We start from the raw sequence: 20,351 nt of genomic DNA, 5'->3' as shown, positions 1-20,351 counted from the left end.
TGGGGCACACATATGTGGTGTGTGTGTGTGTGTGTGTGTGGTATGTGTGTGTGGTGTGCATTGTGTATGTGCTGTGTGCACCAAGAAGACTCAGGGGTTCTGGAGCCCTGGGCAGGACTCCTGGCTGGGGATCTACCTCCCTGCCTTTGGGGGTGCCATGGGGTCTGTCTGTACTCTGCCACCTGAGTCTCCACATCAGCTAGAAGGCACTGGCCCACAAGCCAGCCCGCTGAGATGGAGATTTATTCCCTTACAACTCTGGGGGCCAGAAGTCCAAAATCAAGATGTCAGCCACACTGGGTCCTGGGAGGCTGTGCGGAGGGCCTGCTCCTAAGTCTCTTCTGGGTCCTGGCGGCTGCCGCACACTTCCCTGATCCTTGGCTTTCCAAGGCGTCCTCTAGCTCTCTGCCTCCTCCTCACAGGCGTCTCTGTGGGGCGTCTGCATCCACATTTCCCCTTCCGTAAGGACACAGTCCTGTCGGATCAGGACCCACCCCAACCACCTCTTCTTCACTAACTACATCGGCAAAACCCCCGTTTCCAAGTGAAGTCATGTGCTGAGGACTTCAACACCTGAATTTCTGGGGACACGGTTCAGCCCATAGGATCTGGGGGACAGAAACATCCAGAAAAGTCCACAGGCCAGAGCCTGGGCCCACCTGACCGTGGGACATTGCTCGGCTGAGCTGATCCTCATAAACGCTGACATGTGCTTGAAGACCCGATATTAGTTTCATAAGCAATGGTTTACAACAGTTTCTTTTTTGCAAATGATACCCACAGGTCCTATTGCCACTTTCCATTGCTGCAGTGCCTTGTCAGATGACAACTGGGTGAGAACTTGATCTCCAGTATTTCCTGTGAGGCCGGAACTCGGCTCTGATTCCTCAGGGGTGACTCAGCACTCCGGTGGGAAAGAAGTGACCTAATTTGCATTTCCTAATTGAATTGCTATCAGCTTTCTTGCAAGGCTGAACCAAAAAACAGTTCTTCCAGATTCTAGCACTGCCTGCACTGCCCACAGAAGGGCTGCTTTCAAATAGTTGCTAAGACAGGTGGACAAAAGAAGGAGAAAAGTTGCCAAATTTTTATGGTTCATCTAACTGTAAAGCTATCAGTTTCACCTAAGTCCACAGCACCAACTAAAATAATGGATGGAGGAGGCTGCACTTGAAGAAACTTCGACATAAGAGAAATGAAATTTACAGAACCAGGAAATTAGGGGTCCCCGTGCGCCTGCCCTGGCAGAATTGGCTTCCAGGCTCCTCTCGATAAACACTGCCCTTGGACTCCTAGCGCTTTGTAAACAAATGCTTTGAAGGAGGCCATTTGTTTCTCCAGAACCTTCTGCCAGCAGAACTCTTGCTCACCATGTTCCCCATCAGAACGCCCACCTTCTCCAAACAGTCAGGCAGCCCTCTGCATGCATTTGTGTATTAAAGAATTAAATTGTGAGTGATAGACTAGAAGCACAACAGCATACAGAACACCAGCTAAATAAAGGATGGCAGAAGGAACACCTGTCTCATCACAAGTCTCCCTCCCACCCTCTTGTGCCCCCCAGCATGGCTTCCCGCTGACCCTGACGGGAACCCTTGACCAACTGTAACTCTACACCTCAGTGCCACCTGAGTTTGGACCTCATGGGAATGCGATCACTCAGCTGGCGCACGTTCCTGCTGCCTGGCACCTGCCTGGCACCTGCCTGCTCTCCTTCCTTGGTCACGTGTTTGTGAGATTCACTGGCTTTGTTGCTTCTAGCTGCAGTTTGTTCACCTTTACTGCTGTATAATATTCCACTGTGGGAGCTCACCGACACATATTGACCTATTCCAATGGTGAAGGCATGTGCGTTGTTTCCAGCTTTTGGTGATTATGTGTAAGGCTTCTCTCAATGTCCTGTACAGAGTTCTTGGTATTACCTGCCTATACTGCTATGGAGCATACACCAAAAGTGAGGCATATGTATATTTGACCTTAATAATAATTCTGAGTTGCTGTCTAAAGTGTTTATACCCCTGTATGCTCCCATCAAGAGTATATGAAAAGGCTGGGCATGTTGGCTTATGCCTGTAATCCCAACCCTTTGGGAAGCTGAGATGGGAGGACTGCTTGAGCCCAGGAGTTTGAGACCAGCCTGGGCAATGTGGCGAGACCCTGTCTCTATAAAAAGTTAAAAAACACACAAACAAACAAACAACCAAGTGTGATGATGCCTGTGGCTACTGAGAGACTGAGGTAGGAGGATTGTTTGTGCCCAGGAGTTTGAGGCTGCAGTAAGCTAAGATGGTGCCACTGCACTCCAGCTTGGGCAATAGAGTGAGCTCCTGTCTCAAAAACAAGTGAAAAACAGTATATGAAAATTCCACTTGTTCCATGTTCCCACCAATACTTGGTAGTACAAGTATTTCCAATTTTCACCATTCTGATTGCCCTGCTCAGGTTAAGCCCATCTTTCTATCTATCTATCTATCTATCTATCTATCTATCTATCTATCTATCTATCTATCTATTTATTTGAGACAGAGTCTTGCTCTGTCACTCAGGCTGGAGTGCAGTGCCATGATCTCAGCTCACTGGAACGTCTGCTTCCCTGGTTCAAGCGATTCTAATACCTTAGCCTCCTGAGTAGTCGGGACTACAGGTGCCTGCCACCACGCCTGGCTAATTTTTGTATTTTAGGAGAGATGGGGTTTCACCATGTTGTCCAGGCTGGTCTTGAGCTCTTGACCTCAAGTGATCCTCCTGCCTCAACCTCCCAAAATGCTGGGATTACAGGCACCAGCCACTGCGCTGGCCTCTGTCTTATGTTTATCCACCACCATGCACTGTTCTCTGGTGATCAGCCGTCTTGTCTGTCTCTAGGTAGTGATCTGAGATTCTCTACATCTTCTGGGTGTGAGTCCTTGGTCTGTAACCCAGTACTGCAAATGTCCCTTCCCAGGCTCTGCCATATTGTCTCATTTCTAAAATATATGCTTTGAAGATGGGAAGTCCTTTTCTTTTCTTTTCATGTTTTTTTTTGAGCCAGTGTTGCCCAGGCTGGAGTGCAGTGGCACAATCTCGGCTTAGTTACAATTCTCCTGCCTCTGCCTCCCGGGTAGCTGGGACTACAGGCACCTGCCACCACGCCTGGCTAATTTCTGTGTTTTTAGTAGAGACAGGGTTCTACCAGGTTGGCCAAGCTGGTCTCGAGCTCCTGGCCTTGGGTGATCCGCCCACCTTGGCCTCCCAAAGTGTTGGGATCACATGCGTGAGCTACCACCCCTAGCAGAAGTTCTTATTTTTAATAGAGTTCCCATGTTTCACGCTTCATGTTCATGTGTGGGAAAGCTTTCCACACCTGGCTCATGTCACTCCCAGCTGCATTGCTTTCTCTCTCATGTTTGGATTTTCAGTCCACTTGAAATGGATTTTGGTTGTGGTGTGGGGCGGGGGTCATTTCACTTTTTTTCTTAAGGGTGCTCCATTGGCCCAGCACCATTTATGGAAAAGATAGTCTTTCCTCTATTGTTTCAGTAGAAATGGGCAAACTTTCCCCCAAATGGCCAGATAGTAAATATTTTAGGCACCTCACAGGGCAAGGGGGAAAACTGAGGACATTGTGTAAGTAGTTACATACCCCTTTAAAATGGAATCATTTAAAAATGTGAAAACCGTTCTTAGCTTGCTGGCCATAAAAGACCTGTGGGCTACAGCATGCTGGCACCTACTGTACAGCACTGCTCTTATAAAAAGTTAAGCGTCCGCACTCTGGGCATTTGACAAAGCTCATCAGGTTATACAGATGAACTGGGTGGATTTTGTAGTATGAAAGTCATACATCCATGAAGCTATCTTTAAAAACATTACATATTTTTTCCTGGGCTCACTGTTTTTGTCCCATTTGTCTATCTGATCATCTTTACTCCAAAACCACACCATTTTAATGGCTATAGTTCAGTGGTTCTCAAAAGGGGGCAACTTTGTCCCCCTGAAAACATCTGGCAATGGCTGGAAAGAGCTGTGGTTGTGTATGGAGGTTATGGGGCTTCCCCTGGCATTGAGTGCGCGGAGGCCAGGAGTGTGGCTTACTGCCCAGTAGCACCCAGGACAGCCCAATGACATGTCTTGATGGGTGTGTCCTCCCATTTTTTTCTTGTTCTAAGTTACCTTGGCCCTTTCCATTTCTATTTAAAAATTTTGAATCAGCTCTTAACTCTTCTAAACAAGCAAACAAAAAATCTGCTGGAATTTTCCTTGAGGTTGACACTGTGGCAACTTTGGGTAGAATTAATATTCTGACATAAGCCTTCCAAGTTATAAGCTTGGACATCCCTCCATTTTTATAGGACTTAATTTTTCTCAACAATACGTAAAACGTCTTGTTCATTTTTGTTAGATTTATTCCCAGTTGTATTTTTTTTTTTTTGAGACAGTTTTGCTGTTGTTACCCAGGCTGGAGTGCAATGCCGCGATCTCGGCTCGCCGCAACCTCGGCCTTCTGGGTTCAAGCGATTCTCTGGCCTCAGCCTCCCGAGTAGCTGGGATTACAGGTGCACACCACCATGCCCAGCTAATTTTTGTATTTTTTAGTAGAGATGGGGCTTCACCTTGTTGACCAGGATGGTCTCAATCTCTTGACCTCATGATCCACCTGCCCTTTTTAATGCTATTGTAATTGGGATCTGGTTCAGATTTTATTTTCTCATATTTATTCCTGGTACTCAGAAGTATGACTGTTATGTCCAGCACCCCTGCTAGCCTTACTCATGAATCCCAGTAACTTAGGACAGATTACATTTTCTAACATTTATAATCGTATAAGGTACAAATACTGTCAGTTTTATTTATTCTAGTTTCTTTTCCTTGCCTTACTGCGTTGACCTTACCTCCAGTGTGTGATGTAACAGCTTCCTTGCCACATTTCTGCTCTTAAGGGAAGGCACTGAGTAGGTCGATAGTAAATTGACTATTTGCTGCAGGTTTTTGGTAGATGCCCTTTATGACATTAACAAAACTCTTTTGTTAATTAGCAAATTAGGAAAATAATTTCTCTTCCTAATTTGCTAAATGTTTTTTCTTTTTGTTCTGAATGGAGGTTAAATTTTGACTATTGCTACTCATCTGATCATATGATTTTTATTCTTTATCATATATTAAGTCATATTGATTAAATCAATTCTACCTTCTTGGAACAAATCCAGTTTGACCATGACTTACCATCCTCTGTAAACATGACTGGATTCAAGGTTGTTAATGTTTTGGTTGGTGTTTTTGCAGCTATTGATGAGCAATATAACGATCTTGCCTATAATGATCTATTCTCTCATGTCCTTTCAAAGTTCTCGATGTTTTTGGACATGGTTCTTCGTAGTTTTGGATACAACCTAAGTCAGGTTTTAGATATGATCCTCGCCCATTTTGGGCAAAGTTCTTGTGAGTTGTGGACAGAGTTCATGCCAGCCATTAGGCACCGTCGCTACCAGGATTTGGGAAGACAAAACTTTGGGGGAGCAATTCCTCTTGCTATAATCTTTGCACAGGTTTGTGAAGGTTTGTTTTAATTTCTCTGGACAGCTTGGGTAGAACTTACTAGTGGAGCCAGCAGGTGTGGACATTTTTTTGTGATAAGGATTTTAGTTTTAATTTTGTTTGTAACAATGAAATGGTTCAGACTTTTTTCTTATGTTAGTTGGGTAAGGCGTATATTTCTACACTATTATCCTTTCTATGTATTTTTTAAGTGTATTGATATAAATTGTATGTAATATCCTCATATGATCTTTCTGACATCCACAAGCTTAGTTGTGATGCCATTTTTTCATCCCTGATATGGATGAGCTGCAGTTTCTATTTTTTCCTTTTACTCAGTCTGATCAGCTCAGTAGTTTAAAGGACCAACTGCTGTGTCTTTTGCTTTCTGTTTCATTGAGATTTCCTCCTAACAATTTCCTTCTTTAGACTTTGGGTCTTGTTTTCTGTTATTTTTATAATTTCTTGAGATCAATGCCCGGATTGTTGATTTTATGCCTTTTCTTTTTTTGAGATAGGGTCTCCCTCTGTTGCTCAGGCTGGAGTGCAGTGGCGTAATCTCGGCTCACTGCAACCTCTGCCCCTGGGTTCAAGTGATTCTCTCGGCCTCCCAAGTAGCTGGGATTACAGGGGCCCACCACCACGCCCAGTTAATTTTTACATTTTTAGTAGAGACAGGATTTCGTCATGTTGGCCAAGCTAGGCTCAAACTCTTGACCTCAGGTGATCCACCTGCCTTGGTCTCCCGAAGTGCTGGGATTATAGGTGTGAGCCACCACGCCCAGCCAATTTTCTGCCTTCTTTATCTTGTAATATATGCATTTAAGGCTAAACATTTCCATCTGGGCATGACTTTAGCTCCATCCCAGTAGTTTTATTACTTAGTTCAAAATATTCACTCATTTACATGTGTTTTTTTTTCTGCCCAAGGGTTAATGAGAAGGCTTTTACTTAACTTCCAAATCTATGGGGATTTTCCAGTTACGTTCTTTGTTACTGATTTCTAGCCTAATTGCTCCGAGTTAAGAAAACAAACTATGTTTTGATTTTAAACCTTTGAAGTATGTTGAGAATTGCTCGAAGGCAATGAAGTGTGTTGGGACTTGCTTGGTGAATATTTGTAAATGTTCTGTCTATACTTAAAAATCAAGTGTATTTAGCAATGTTTGGATTCTGTGCTTTTATTTGTCTCAGTAAAGTCAGATCTATTAATTGTGTGATTCTAATCTATTTCCTTACTGTTATTTTCTGCTTATTCTATTACTGGCTAAGAAATGTTTGTTAAAATTTACCACTGATTGCATATTTATTTCTCCTTTTATTTCTGTCAATTTTGGCATAAATATTTTGAAGTCGTATTATTAAGTGCATGTGAATTTAGGATTCCTGCATCTTTTTGGTGACTTGAATTGTTTATCTATGAAGTGTCCCTCCTTGCACAGCATCCTTTTTCCTCCGATTCTGTTTGTGTGATATTAACAGAGTCCACCAACTGCCTTTTGGTTGATACTTGCATGGTATTTATTTCTCTAGGATTTTGCTGCTAACCTTTAGCCTTTTATAACTTTCAGATGTATCTTTTAAAAACTGCATACAGATGGATTCTTTTTTTTTTTTGAGACAGAGTTTCGCTCTTGTCACCCAGGCTGGAGTGCAATGGCGCAATCTTGGCTCACCACAACCTCCGCCTCCTGGGTTCAAGCAATTCTGCTGCCTCAGCCTCCTGAGTAGCTGAGACTACAGGTGTGCGCCACCATGCCCAGCTAATTTTTGTATTTTTAGTAGAGACGAGGTTTCACCATGTTGACCAGGATGGTCTCGATCTCTTGACCTCGTGATCCACCCGCCTCGGCCTCCCAAAGTGAGATGGATTTATCCTTATCCATCGATTTGTTTTTTAAAATTATACCAAATATATTTTCACTTATTATAATTATAAATATATTTGCAAATCTGCCATCTTACTCAAAGAGAAATGTATAGGCCATCTATTCTGTTTTCATTTCTCTCTTTTTTTTTCTTGCATTTTTGGCTTGATAATTTTATCATTCTATTTTTTCCATGTATCATGTTACTACTTATAGACTCTGAGGACTCTGTTAGTCATACGATTTTCTAAAGACTTTATGACAAGTGTCTTTGTCTTATTTATGAGTATTTTATCATTTTTGATTAAAAATGCCAACAACTTCTACCTCTTGATTCCGTCGATCCCTTCTCAACACTCACACAGTTTTTGCTGTGAGTCCGAGTTATCTGTTTACACCCTGTGAGCCACTGCACTGCTGTTGCTCATTCCTACTTTTCTGTGTACTTGGCCTTTTCCCAGTTCCTCATTCATTCCTCCATTTCTGAGCGTTCACCTCAACTTGTTTTATTTGTGTTTGAAGAACATCACTTGGGACAGATTCTTTCAGCTTTTCTTCATTCAACTTTACTTCTGGAAAGACAGTTTTACTGGATGACACAATTCGATTTTCCTTTAGCACTTTTTTTTTCATTCCATTGTCTTCTAACCCCCCCAGCTCCCGTTGAGAAGTTGGCCTGCATGTAGTCATTGCTCCTTCAAAGGAACTCTGCCTTTTCTCTCTGTTTGCCTCCGAGATTTCCTCTTTGTCTTTGGGTTCTATGTTACTATAAAGCATCTAGGTACTGTATGTGTGTGTGTTTAAGCATCTCTCCTGCATAGAGTTCACAGGGCTTCTTGCATCCATGCCTAGATGAATATTTTCAGTTCTGGAATACTTTCTACCACCGTATTTTCAAAATTACTTCTGCTCCACTTTCCCTCTTCCCCTCATATTGCAGACATGCACGTCAGATCTTTCCCCCACTTCTCCAGCACCTCTTGGGCTTGCTTCTGTATTTTCCTTCTGTGTATCTCTTCATGCTTTGCAGCACGAATGTTTTTGATATTTTTGCTTTGCTAATTCTTTCTTCAGCCATATCAAATGTGCAGATACAGCTATCCATTGAGCTTTTAATTTTGTTGGGTTTGATTTTCAGTTCCCAACTGCCCAACTATTAATAATTCTGTTTTATACCTCTTGATTCTCCCTCGAATTCTTCTATTTAAGTTGCTTAAACATAGTAAGCATAGTCACTGTAGAACCTGTCTGATCGCCCCATGCTCTGGAGCCTCTGTGGGTCCTTTCGTATCTGCCACTTCTTTCGATCCTTCTTTCTATGGTCTCGTCCCTCCTCCTCTGCCCAGTCATGAGGCTCAGTGCTGGATGTTGAAGACGAAAGAAGGTGGACACAGCTCAGGGCCTGGGTGACAGCTCACCCTGGGGAAGATACACAGTTGCTTCTGGCAGGCGGCCAGGACACCAGCTATCTGGGGTCACCTTGATCATCTATAGGGTGGCATTAGCTGGAGGCTGGCATTACTCTCTGTAAGCGTGCATCAACCAAGTGGCCGAGTTCCACAGTGACCCCACTCCCTGCCTCCTCCTGCCCCCATGCCACCCGGCGAGGCCCTGCAGCTGTGATAAGCACAGGACTGTGAAGGCTGGGACCAGGCAATGACAACCATACACACCGCTGTCTTCCACCTCTGGACCATCCATGACCTCACAAAATATCAATGCCCTCCGGCTCGGACGTGGGTAGCATCACTCTCCCATTCTCCAGAACAGCTTGCCTCAGAGTGGTGTGAATGCTCCTAAAACTCCCTGCCAGTGAGTCGCAGAAGCCCCAACATGCACCCACACCCCGGGGGCTGCTCTCGCACCAGGCTGGGCTCCGCCACACCTGCAAAGTCCTTTCCACTCCTTCCCACACATCAGGTCTCCCAGGCAGCACGGGGCTGCGGTCACACGCTCAACGCCCTCATGTGTGATGGGGGGGGCAAGCACAGCGCCCACTCCCAGGGTGTGGAGAGGGGTAGACGAGCTTATACCACTTGGGGCAAGGTCTGAGTGGGTCCTAGAAAGTCAGGAGAGGAACTGTTGGCAACGCAAGCGCTGGAGGGCGGGGTCTCCTGGGCTGCAGGGATGGTCCACTGCGCCCTGCAACAGTCACGTCTCAGGGATGTGGGGCTGCGTCCCACAGCGACCCCACAGCCGGGCTTCCCTGGGTGCTCTGAGCCTGGGTAGGAATTCAGTGTCCCCTCCTCTGCTGGTAGGGTGCTTCTTGGGCCAGCCCGGCGTGGGTCACGGCCCACTCCCATAAGGGACTGTCTAGTTGTAACCATAGCCTGGCCTGCACCTTCCACAGAGGGTCAGGGGATTCACTGCCTCTGAAATCACTTCACGAACATGCCCAAGAAAAGGTGTCATTAGATTCTCAATTAGAGACTTTATCTGAGGCCTCTGACAGGCTCTCAGGGGCTCTGCTCTCAGCCCACAAGGTGCCAAGTTTCTGCATCACAATCGGGGATGTGGGGACAACTTGGAAGTCACAGGTATGATGGGACGGGGTCCCCAGGCTGCCCAAGGGCCTGCCTTGCTCACCAGGGCGTGGCTTGTCATAATCACTCGGGAAAGAATGAAAGTGACATACGCTGTCCTAGAATCTTCAGGACTCACAGGTGGGGATCAGGATTTGGGGGCCGCTGCTGTTAAAGGCACGTTCTGATGCCTCTGATTTAACACTCAGGAGACATGACCTCCTTTTCCCATGGGGTCAGCTCATCAGGCGGTGAAGACTGTTCACCAGAGTCACACTTTCTCTTTTCTAACCTAAACCACCTCCACTTCTACCTAAGAAACAAGTCAGAAGATGACACACGTTCCTTCTTTCCCAAAGTGGGTTCCTTGGCACACCTGCCTTGCAAGCTTTCCGTGGGGAAGGGTTCCTTGGTCAGACAGTTTGAGGAAACTTGCAGACCATGTCCCACTCAGAGGCTTTCATAGTACGAGTTGTGAGGTTCTGGGAGACCAACAGGAAGGAATCTGCTTAACCCTTTACTTCCCGAGGTCCTTTTCCAAGGGACTGCCCGTGATCGCCAGTGGCTGCTGCCTTGTGTGGTGATTTCCTTTGCTCACTGTAACTCAAATGACCCCACAGAGGCCTTGTGTTAACTGGGGGGATTTGGAGGGGTTGGCACACGTTCTTTCCACCACTGAGGCCCCTCAGGTGGCAGCTGCAACAGCTGGGCTACAGGCTGGCTTTCTGCAGTGCCGTCCTGCAGGCCGCCCAGCACAGCTTCTTCAGCAGCCCCACATCTTAAGGCGGCACAGCAGCTGCAACCAATGCCAGGACACTCAAGGCGAATGGGACCTGCTGTCACCTCCCATCATGCATGGGATGGGACCTGCTGCCACCTCCCCATCAGGCACGGGACGGGACCTGGCCACCTCCCCATCAGGCATGGGATGGGACCTGGCCACCTCCCCATTAGGCATGGGACGGGACCTGGCCACCTCCCCATCAGGCACGGGCTGGGACCTGCTGCCACTTCCCCATCAGGCACGGGACAGGACCTGACCACCTCCCCATCAGGCACGGGACAGGACCTGGCCACCTCCCCATCAGGCGTGGGCTGGGATCTGGCCACTCCCTGTCAGGCCTGGGAACCTCACAGCTGGGAGCCGGGGATGAACATTGGCCATCCAGGAGCCTGGTGGTGGATTGCCGGAATAGGCCAGGGTAAAAGGGAGCTCTCAGGACAAGGGATGGTGAGGTCATCCTTCCTTGTCACGCAGGTGAGCCAGGCAGACAGGTTAGAAGGAGGCAGAGTCAGGGGGCAGGTGGGATGCTGAATAGCATGACTTTCTATGTCTGTGTGACGCTCTCTCTTTCTCCCCCTCCACTCCTTCTCCCTCTCCCTCTCCCTCCCTCTCCTTTCCTGTCTCTCTCTGCCTCTCTGCCTCTCTTCCTCTCTTGCCCCCTCCTTCTCTCCTTCTCCCTCCCTGCTCTCTGAATTCCTCTCTCACCAGCTCCCTCTGACTGGTTCCCTTCCAACCACATGGTCTCCACCTTGCTTCTCATCCATCCAGGCTTCAGATGTCCTGGGCCTGGTGGGCTGTAAAATTCAGAGGCAGGAGGGATTCCAGAATTTGCAGTGCCCAGTTGGAAATCAAAATGTGGGGTCCCTTGTTCATAAACGTATGAAGAATGTCAAGCCCGTGGGTGGCACCTGGGTCTTAACCTGAGTGTGAGGTCTGTGCGCCTGCCCAGGGGGCCTTCCTGCCACAATGGCCCTGCCTCAGGTCAGTGCAGAGGGCAGGGGTGCCCGGCTTAGGTCAGTGCAGAGGGCAGGGGTGCTCGGCTTAGGTCAGTACAGAGGGCAGGGGTGCCCAGCTGGCACTGGCCTTTCTTAAGTGGCACAGCCCGAGGAGGAGGTGGTTTCATCCTGAGGGAGGCCTGGCAGAGGCTCTACCTGGGGCCTGCAGGAGGAACTAGGTCATCTAGACGTGGGCGCAGACCCAGCGGTCACACCTTACCTTGTGTCCGGAGTGCGAGGACGAGGTCTGGGCCACCAGCAGCCGCACCATGGCATCCCATCTCTTGGCTGTCTGGCTGTCCCACGCGGTCACTGTGAACGTCACCTGCTCGGAGGGGACCTGCAGCTCCCTGGTGGCGAAGACCGTCCCGTCAGCCCCAACTTTGAAGTCCACGCTGTTGGTCTCATATTGTGTCCCCTTGGTCCCCAAACAGCTGCTGAACTTGACTGCAAGAGGAGGGGGAGACAGTCAGGATTGGCCTGGCCTGCAGAAGGGTGGTGACAATGGCAGCAGCCACGCAGGATGCCCTCCAGGCCCACAGTGGGCTTCAGGGCATGAGGTTTGCACGCATTTCTCCACCTCCTGAGAAGGTGGTGTGTTTTATCTCAAATCCTAGGGAATTAGCCAGAGGATTTTAAAACAGGAGGAGAAAAAAGCAATGCTGAGCTTCCGTTCTACCTACAACACAGCTGCTGTCCCTCTGTAAATGCATCTCTCCGTCGCCGCTATTATCTCTGAATCCAGTAGCTCGGTGGGTGTTCTCCATCTTAGAAATACTCCCTCGGTTCCCCCTACTCTTGCCTATGCAAATCTTCTGCCTGCCAGTGTAGACTGTAAAGCACCTAAAAGACCTGTTTTTCTACCCCAAGAAGGCTAAGTCCAGGGAAGGAGCAAGAGGGACTGTTCCTCCACGGCAGGTGGATTCTGGCAGCAGAACTCGACTTTGCTGTGTTTCTAGTCCTTTTTATTACTAAGCTGGACCTGATGCCTGCGAATCACCTTGGGGGTGGGCTGGGCAGATGTGACCAGGGAAGACCCTGGCCCCACCCAGTTGCTCTCTTGGTGAACTGGAGACAGAGCTGAAGGCAGACTGTCTATTGGTACCTGGGTGCTGTGCATTGCTTCACTTCCAAAAGCATTAACTGTTAAGACCAGGAGGCCAACCTCCCCTCACGGCTCCAGAACCACAGCCATCTCTCATTCTGCTGCAGCAAAAGGCAGCTCCAGAGGAGCAGATTCATCTGGACCACATCAGTGCATTTTTTAGACGTGTGTGCTTTTGCGACTGTCGCCTAGAGCTGTGGTGAATTACGATGCACCCACAGCCTGTGTCACACTCTGCTGATAAAAGCCATGGGTAAAGTTTCCTGGTATTTATAAAAATGTGGGTATCTAAGCAATTATGGTGGGAGGATTGGTTTTTCAAGCCATTTTGTTGTCTCAGCTTACATGATTTAATTACTATTCATTTGAGAAACCAAAAGGAGCGACTCACTGTTACATTAGATCACGTGTTTTCCCCCTGCGTTCACCTTTTACTGTTGCCTGCCTTGAAAAAATAAATAACCTGTCTGTTCCCTCGTCTCAAATAGTGCACGTTAGGTATCTTCCCAGCCACTGGCACCTCCCACCTCCGGGTTTCATGTGAAAATGTTTTTAAATGTGATGACACCCGGCATTTCCACCCTGTCTGGTTCAAGAGAGTGATGAGACTTCCAGACTCCAGGGCCCCGCCGGTGGCTCCTCTGATGGACGGGGGCAACCCGGGCAAAGGTCCGCTATGGCTTCCCGGACCTAGCCCCCCTCTAAGGATGGAGTCATTACATCATTTTCTCAAGTGGCAGGAAAATTCCAAACTGCTTTTATAGTACTGTTTGCCCAATGGCAAACAAATTAGAATCAGCAACAACTTAGCAGATCAATCATTTCTGACACCCGATTGTCACTGACAAAGATAAAAATGACAGCTCCGTGACTGCTGAGACTTAAGCACAAATACACAAATAAGCCCCTTTGTTTTCTCAAAACAAATTCCTAATAAGACTAATGCAACTGAACAGCAGCAGGAGGGTTTGCGTTGTCTTCGGGATTAAATGCAGCGGTGCAGTTTTAAAAAAGTACCGGCATGCAGCTTTGGGGACATCCTAGGCGAGCGTTGAAGCTGCTTTGAGGTTGAATGGAGCACCAACATCTGAGTGGCCAGGCGGGAACCAGCGGGGGCGTCCGCCCAGTGAACCAAGGACTTTGCACCAGGGGACAGCACCAGGGCCCCCGCATACCGGCTTCCTAGATTTTTATTTTTATTTTTTTGAGACAGAGTTTTGCTCTGTTGCCCAGGCTGGAGTGCAGTGGTACCATCTGGGCTCACTGCAACCTCTGCCTCCCAGGTTCAAGTGATTTTCCTGCCTCAGCCTCTGGAGTAGCTGGGACTACGGGCGTGCAACACCATGCCCAGCTGATTTTTGTATTTTTAGTAGAGACCGGCTTTCGCCATGTTGGCCAGGCTGGTCTCAAACTCCTTATCTCAAATGATCCACCTGTCTCAGCATCCCAAAGTGCTGTGATTACAGGTGTGAGCCATGGCACCTGGTCACTTCCTAGATCTTTATGACATTCTCCTTTGTGTCTGACATGGCCTAGTCTACTCACGAGAAATCTCCAGGCTTTGTGACAAGATGCAGTCCCAACAGCCCATTTCAGTGTAACTGTAACTTGGGTGTTCTGCCCAAAACCACAGCCCTGTGTCTGAACACTCAAACCACTGGCATTTGCGAGTCTGAGTCCTCATCCTCGGAGAAGCAGGAGGAAAACAGGAGTTGCCACTGGCAGAGAAGGAAGAAGCACAGGGGACAAAGTTCAGGACACGGTTACGCACACAGCGCTGGCCCACACCCTCTTGGAGAGAGGCCCGGAAGATCGGGGGTCACTGAGTGACCCCAGTGTTGGGGGCACCTGCTCTCCAGGAGAAGAAAGGAACTTCAGAGCAATACCTGCTCCTGTGCCTTGCCAGGCGGTGGCCTCTTTTGAAGGAAAGAGAAATAAGGCAGCTCTTCTGAGATGCTGGGGCATTCACAGAACATCGGCGCTGAATGCATGAACACTGCCTTTTGAAACTGTGAAATGTGGGTACCTGTAACGGCACTCAGTGTTGCTAACACTGTGCCATGCTGTAGAAACGGCGAGTGAGTGCAGAGCAGCTCCAAGGGAGAAATGTCAGAGGTCTCGGGATGGGGACTCCTCCCCATATCCTATTTGTCTTTCCTTGTAAATTGCCTAAATGTGGTTTCCTTCTTGACTCTGTCTACTGGGAAGCTCAGAGGCAGTACTGTAGCCAGCTTTTCTACAATGCTGAGACATTGCTAACCTCATCACATTCCATTTTTCACTGTTTTCTCTTCAACCTGCTTCCTTCCTCTTGCTTCTTTTTTAATATCTGGAGTCTTCACCTCTCTCTGGAAGGTTAAATGCACTTCAGGAGGACGATGGAAAAAGTGCAGATATATGTGTAGGTGTCAGGGTGCACCACGCATCCCCGTGTGAAGAGGGGATGCTTCTGGCGGTGTCGCCTGGCACTTATTTGGATTCTGCTTTGCCTCTCCATGAACATGGCTCGAGTCCGATCCTGAGGTGTCACCTGGAGAGCCCCGCAGCTGCTTATAGAACTTTCTGTGGGCACTTAAAGTCCTGTGCTTCCCTCACCTCTGCAGCAGCCAGGAGCAGCCTGTGTCTGCCCTCACCTTGGCGCTGGGCGGTCCTTCTAGTTTCGCCTTTTGGCCTGGGCCTCAGCTCTAAGGTCGCTGTCACTCAGTCTCTTCTAGGCAGGCATCTGGTGCCTCAGCCCCAACCTGGCCCTGCACTCTGGACTCTCCAGACGGGACGCAGAGACCCTTGCCTCCTTTTTCCTTAGTTTCTGCCTTGGAAATGGTCTCAGCCCTGCTGCCTCCTTCCTGGCTGGCGAAGGGGCCATGGATGATAGTGGAAGTGGCCACAAAGGCCCATAGGGTCTCTAAGGTGAAGGACATTAACCTGGCTGCCCAGAGCCAGGTGGTGGCACAGGTCTTGGAGAGGCATCCCTTTCTCTGGGGGTGCTCCCAGCCCACGGAAAAGCTTGGCCGCCATTTTTGTTCACCTGCTTACTTTCCAGATGAGATAGTCCTGGCAGCGGAGGAAATGCAGGCAGCACCAAGCTGTCAGCCTGGATTCCCCTGTGACACCAGCAGAAGTGGCTGAGGCCCAGCACAGAGCATCTGCCTCCAGATCTGGTGTCCCAGAAAGCCAGGGCCATGTGGCCACAGCACCACACGCCACCATCCTTCTCAGGGCCCAGAGCCCCGCTGGGAGCCGGGAAATCAAGGGTGGGACCTGAGTGCCCTGAAGAGCCCTGTGACCTGGGGAATATCTAAATGAGATGACTTCTGAGACCACTGAGACCTGCCAGGCCAGGCTGAGCACTGCTGGGGCTGTCCCATGTCCAGGTATCCTGTGCACACCTGGCTGGGGGCCAGGTGGGCCGAGGGCCACAACCCCAGCATGCCAGAGGGAGAATGCCATCCACTCCCGGCGCATTCCAGCCTGGCTTAGGACAAGACAGGGGGAGCCCCAGCTCAGATCCGAACGGATGCGGTGATGGTGGAGGTTGTGACTCTGGCAGTTTCTGGTGGAGCTGGCTTCTGTCCAGTGCTCAGGCCTGGCTGGGATGTTGGCTCCCGTGGAAACCTGTAACCTGTTTCATTCCCTGGCTTTGTACCTGGGATTCCCATGTCCCCCCGCGTCCCTCAGGGCTGGTGAGTGTGCTGAGGCCTGGGCTGCTCTCCTGGGACCGGAGAGCATCAGGCACCGGGTCAGGGTGAAGCCGGGTGAGGGCTCCCCTGGCCACTCCGAGGCTCCTGCAGTCTGAGGGCAGAAAGGGGGTTCTTCCTGCTTTGTGCTCAGCCCAGAATCATCCTGGGACCTCCTGCACCTCCCTCACCATGGGAAGCAGCCCCCAAATGAGATTGTGCCAGCAGCCTCCCAGGCGTGAAGGCGAGTGAGCCAGCAGCAGAGCCCAGGCTGGTGGTTTAGTGTTCTTATGCTTTTGTTTTTGATCTCCTCATTTCTTCCTTAGTCCAGGAAAGAATTAAAATCCAGTGGATCCCCAGAAAACTTTCTCCTCAATGTACCAGCAGAAACCTACAATGCCCTGAAAGGCCGCCTCTGTGAACCCAGTGCAGGTCCCACGCCCTGTCCCGGCCCCTGCAGCCTCCACGTGGTGGGTGTGCTGCCAGCCTGGGAAGGTAGCACTGGTGAGTGGAACTGCCCCATTTTGCAGATGAGAAAGCTGAGGCTCGGGGACATTTCACGCCTTTGTGAAGGTGGTGAGAGGAGGAGCAGCATTTGCTGCCCGACTGCAGGTCTGTCACTCTCAGCCAGGGGGCTGGTTCTTCCCGAGGCTGGGGGAATGCCAAGCCTGGGGGTGTGTGGGGATCTTCTGACTTGCACGTCCTGAGGGAGCTTCCTGCAGGTGATGTGTGAACCGGACCCCAGGTGGTGCCTCTGGGAAGTCCCCAAGGCTATAGCTCCTCAGGTCCTGCTGGGATGCTGGCCTCAGGATGCAGGGGTTCTGTGGGGAAGCGAGGACTACCTGCTGCTGTGGGCCCTGGGGACGCTGCGGCCCCAGAAAGAATTGTGGGGGAGGAAAGAGTTGTTGCTTGGGGGAGAAGACATCTGTGTGGAATGTAGGCGCATCAGGCACCTACCTTTCCTGCTTTGGAGGGAAATCCCCCTGGGGAGGAGGCCACCTGTTCCATTTTTGGCCGATACATGACTGCCTGGCACCGGCACTGCAGCCGCTACCTGCCGTACTCAACTCTCCACGATTTGCTAATTACTTCCGTTAGTTTTAAACAAACTTGACAAGAGACGGAAGGGTCCAGAAAGAAATTAAATCTAATTGTTTAAACACGCAGTGGGAGCCTCCCTGCCTCTGTCCCCGCCTCGGTGGCTGCTGTAGACCCCAAAGCTAGTGCCGGGGGCGGCGCAGAGGATTGGGCGCTGGGGGCAGGCCCAGCACCACCTGCCCCAAGGAGTGGACCCCAGAGGGTGGGGAGGGGAGCACCTGCTGTCCTCACACCAGAGCCACAGCCATGGAACCTCAGGGTCCCAGCACCCCTGTGTGTGCCTTGGGGCGGGGCTGCATGTGCCCAGCAAGCTGGGTATGCACTAGCAGCCCTGCACACACCTACCCTAGTTTTGGAGTGCAAGCCCCAACCACAGCCTCCTGCCTCCATGACCTTGAGGAATGGTGGCCCCTCTGAGTGCAGTCTTGGTTTCTGTGAAATGGGAATGACAGCAGAGGGTTGGGAGGGGATAAATGTGGCACCCTGATGCCTTTGCTGAGTGCCTGGCACAGGTCAGGCATCGGGCTGGCATCGGCTGCCGTCTTTATGCTCTGGCCATACGCCCCAGGACATCCTTCAGTGGTGTGGACAAGGCTCCAGGGAGCCAGGCACCCAGCCAAGGTCACACAAGGTCAAGGCTGTCCATCCCGTAAACACTGACTGAACACCGGGGTCTGCCAGGAACTGCACAGGCTGAGGCCAGGGTGGTCAGTGACCCGGTGATGATGGCAGGGATGAGTGAGCCCTCCAGGCTGCAGTGGGGTCACACCAGGGCCCTAGTCCGGCTGGGGGTCCCAGGGGTGGGAGGGCGAGCCGTGCAGGGCCTGTGCGGGCAGCCAGCTCTCGGGATTCTGAGCCTGTGGGCATCCAGCTCTTGCCCTGCTGGGGGCCGGCTCCCCCTCCTCACTCCAATGTGTGGGTCACCAGCTTCTGAGGTTCTGGGCAGCCCACTGGCCTCCCACTCTGGACAGGATGGACTTAATTTTAAAGCCTGTTTTTTCTTCTGAGAAGACACCAGAGAACAGAAGCTGCTCCATCCTTCCCCCTCCAGGGACCACCCTCTGCTGCCCACTCTGAAATAGGACCAAATGCCAGGCCGGGCTCAGCTCCTGTGGCCAGTATTCAGCAGGATTGCAAAGCGGTCCAAGCAGCACGAGGAGCAACAAATGCCGAGGTAAACCCCCGCTGGACACGCGGGCAGGACGGTGCACCAGGAAATCCCACACAAACCCCCAGGCAGGGCTGTGCACCAGAGAATCCCACACAAACCCCACTGGACACACGGGCAGGGCTGCGCACCAGGGAATCCCACACACACCCCTGCTGGACACGCGGGCAGGGCTGCGCACCAGGGAATCCCACACCAGCTCCCGCTGGACACGCGGGCAGGGCTGCGCACCAGGGAATCCCACACCAGCTCCCGCTGGACACGCGGGCAGGGCTGTGCGCCAGGGAGTCCCACACACACCCCCTCTGGACACGCGGGCAGGGCTGCGCACCAGGGAATCCCACACACACCCCCGCTGGACATGCGGGCAGGGCTGCGCACCAGGGAATCCCACACACACCCCCGCTCGACACGCGGGCAGGGCTGCGCACCAGGGAATCCCACACACACCCCCACTGGACACGTGGGCAGGGTTGCGTACCAGGGAATCCCACACCAGCTCCCGCTGGACACGTGGGCAGGGCTGCACACCAGGGAATCCCACACCAGCTCCCGCTGGACACGTGGGCAGGGCTGCACACCAGGGAATCCCACACCAGCTCCCGCTGGACACGCGGGCAGGGCGGTGCACCAGGGAGCCCACACCAACCCCTGCTGGACATGCGGGCAGGGCTGTGCACCAGGGAATCTCACACAAACCCCTGCTGGACACACGGGCAGGGCTGCACACCAGGGAATCCCACACAGCCCCCTGCTGGACACGCGGGCAGGGCGGTGCACCAGGGAATCCCACACAAATCCCCGCTGGACACTTGGGCAGGGCTGCGCACCAGGGAATCCCACAGCCTGGGACTCGTCCTGGGGCGACCTCCCTTCTCCTTGCCCTTCTCGGCAGCCGTAGAGCAAAGCACAGGTTGAGGGTGGTCCGGACTCCCCTTCCCCTCCCCTCTCCTTCCCCTTTCCAGGTTGGGACACAGCTGGCCGCCACCTGTTACCCACGTCTTTGTGCAGTATGAATGTGGGCCTGAGTCTCCCTCTATTGTCCTGGGCTCCAGGCAACCCCCATTCCAAGGTCTTGCTTGTGTCGTGGATGGAGTTTCTGTGGCCCCCACCCCAGGTGACCTCATGACAGCTCCATCTCCCAGACTCATGCCAATCCTGCTTCCCTAAGAAGGGATCCTGCCTGTCTTGAATGTGGCTCTGGACATGCACAGCTGAGGAAGGGCAGCTTGCTCTTCCCTCCCTCCCTCCCTTCCTCACTCCCTCCCTCCCCCCTCCCTTCATCCATTTGCATGACACATTCCTGAACCACCAGTTAGCAGATGTCAGACACAGGGACTGCCAGTGGAGCTGAGAGTGTGCGTCAGGGCAGACACGAACCAAGTCATCACATCAGACATGCGGCACTCTGCGAGGAAGACACAAGTTCCGTGAGAGCCTGAGTCAGCTGGGTGGGCAGGTGGGGAGGGCTTCCCTGCTAACAGGACCCTTCCATGGACACCAGCAGAATGAGGTTCCCAGGAAGGCTCAGCTGGGGAGCACATTCCTGGCAGTGCAGATGGCACATGCAAAGTTCCCGGGCCAGAGGAAGGGAGGACCTGAACTGCTGTGACTGGAGCAGGG

The 20,351-nt window shown here is 51.1% G+C and overlaps 1 protein-coding gene across 2 annotated transcripts in view; it reads right to left on the bottom strand.

Annotated features, from left to right (window-relative positions):
- The window catches only part of CDH4 (cadherin 4), a 667,678-nt gene that overhangs the window by 179,801 nt on the left and 467,526 nt on the right, over positions 1–20,351 (bottom strand). For both annotated transcript variants that reach the window (XM_035299088.3, XM_035299089.3), the window contains one exon: positions 11,904–12,130. In XM_035299088.3, the coding sequence (XP_035154979.1) occupies positions 11,904–12,130 (227 nt within the window). The remainder of the gene's footprint in view (positions 1–11,903; positions 12,131–20,351) is intronic.

Source organism: Callithrix jacchus, chromosome 5 (genome assembly GCF_049354715.1).
Source record: "Callithrix jacchus isolate 240 chromosome 5, calJac240_pri, whole genome shotgun sequence".
NCBI lineage: Eukaryota > Metazoa > Chordata > Mammalia > Primates > Cebidae > Callithrix > Callithrix jacchus.
The sequence above is the reverse complement of the archived record's forward strand: the minus strand, read 5'-3'. Positions and strand labels throughout refer to the sequence as shown.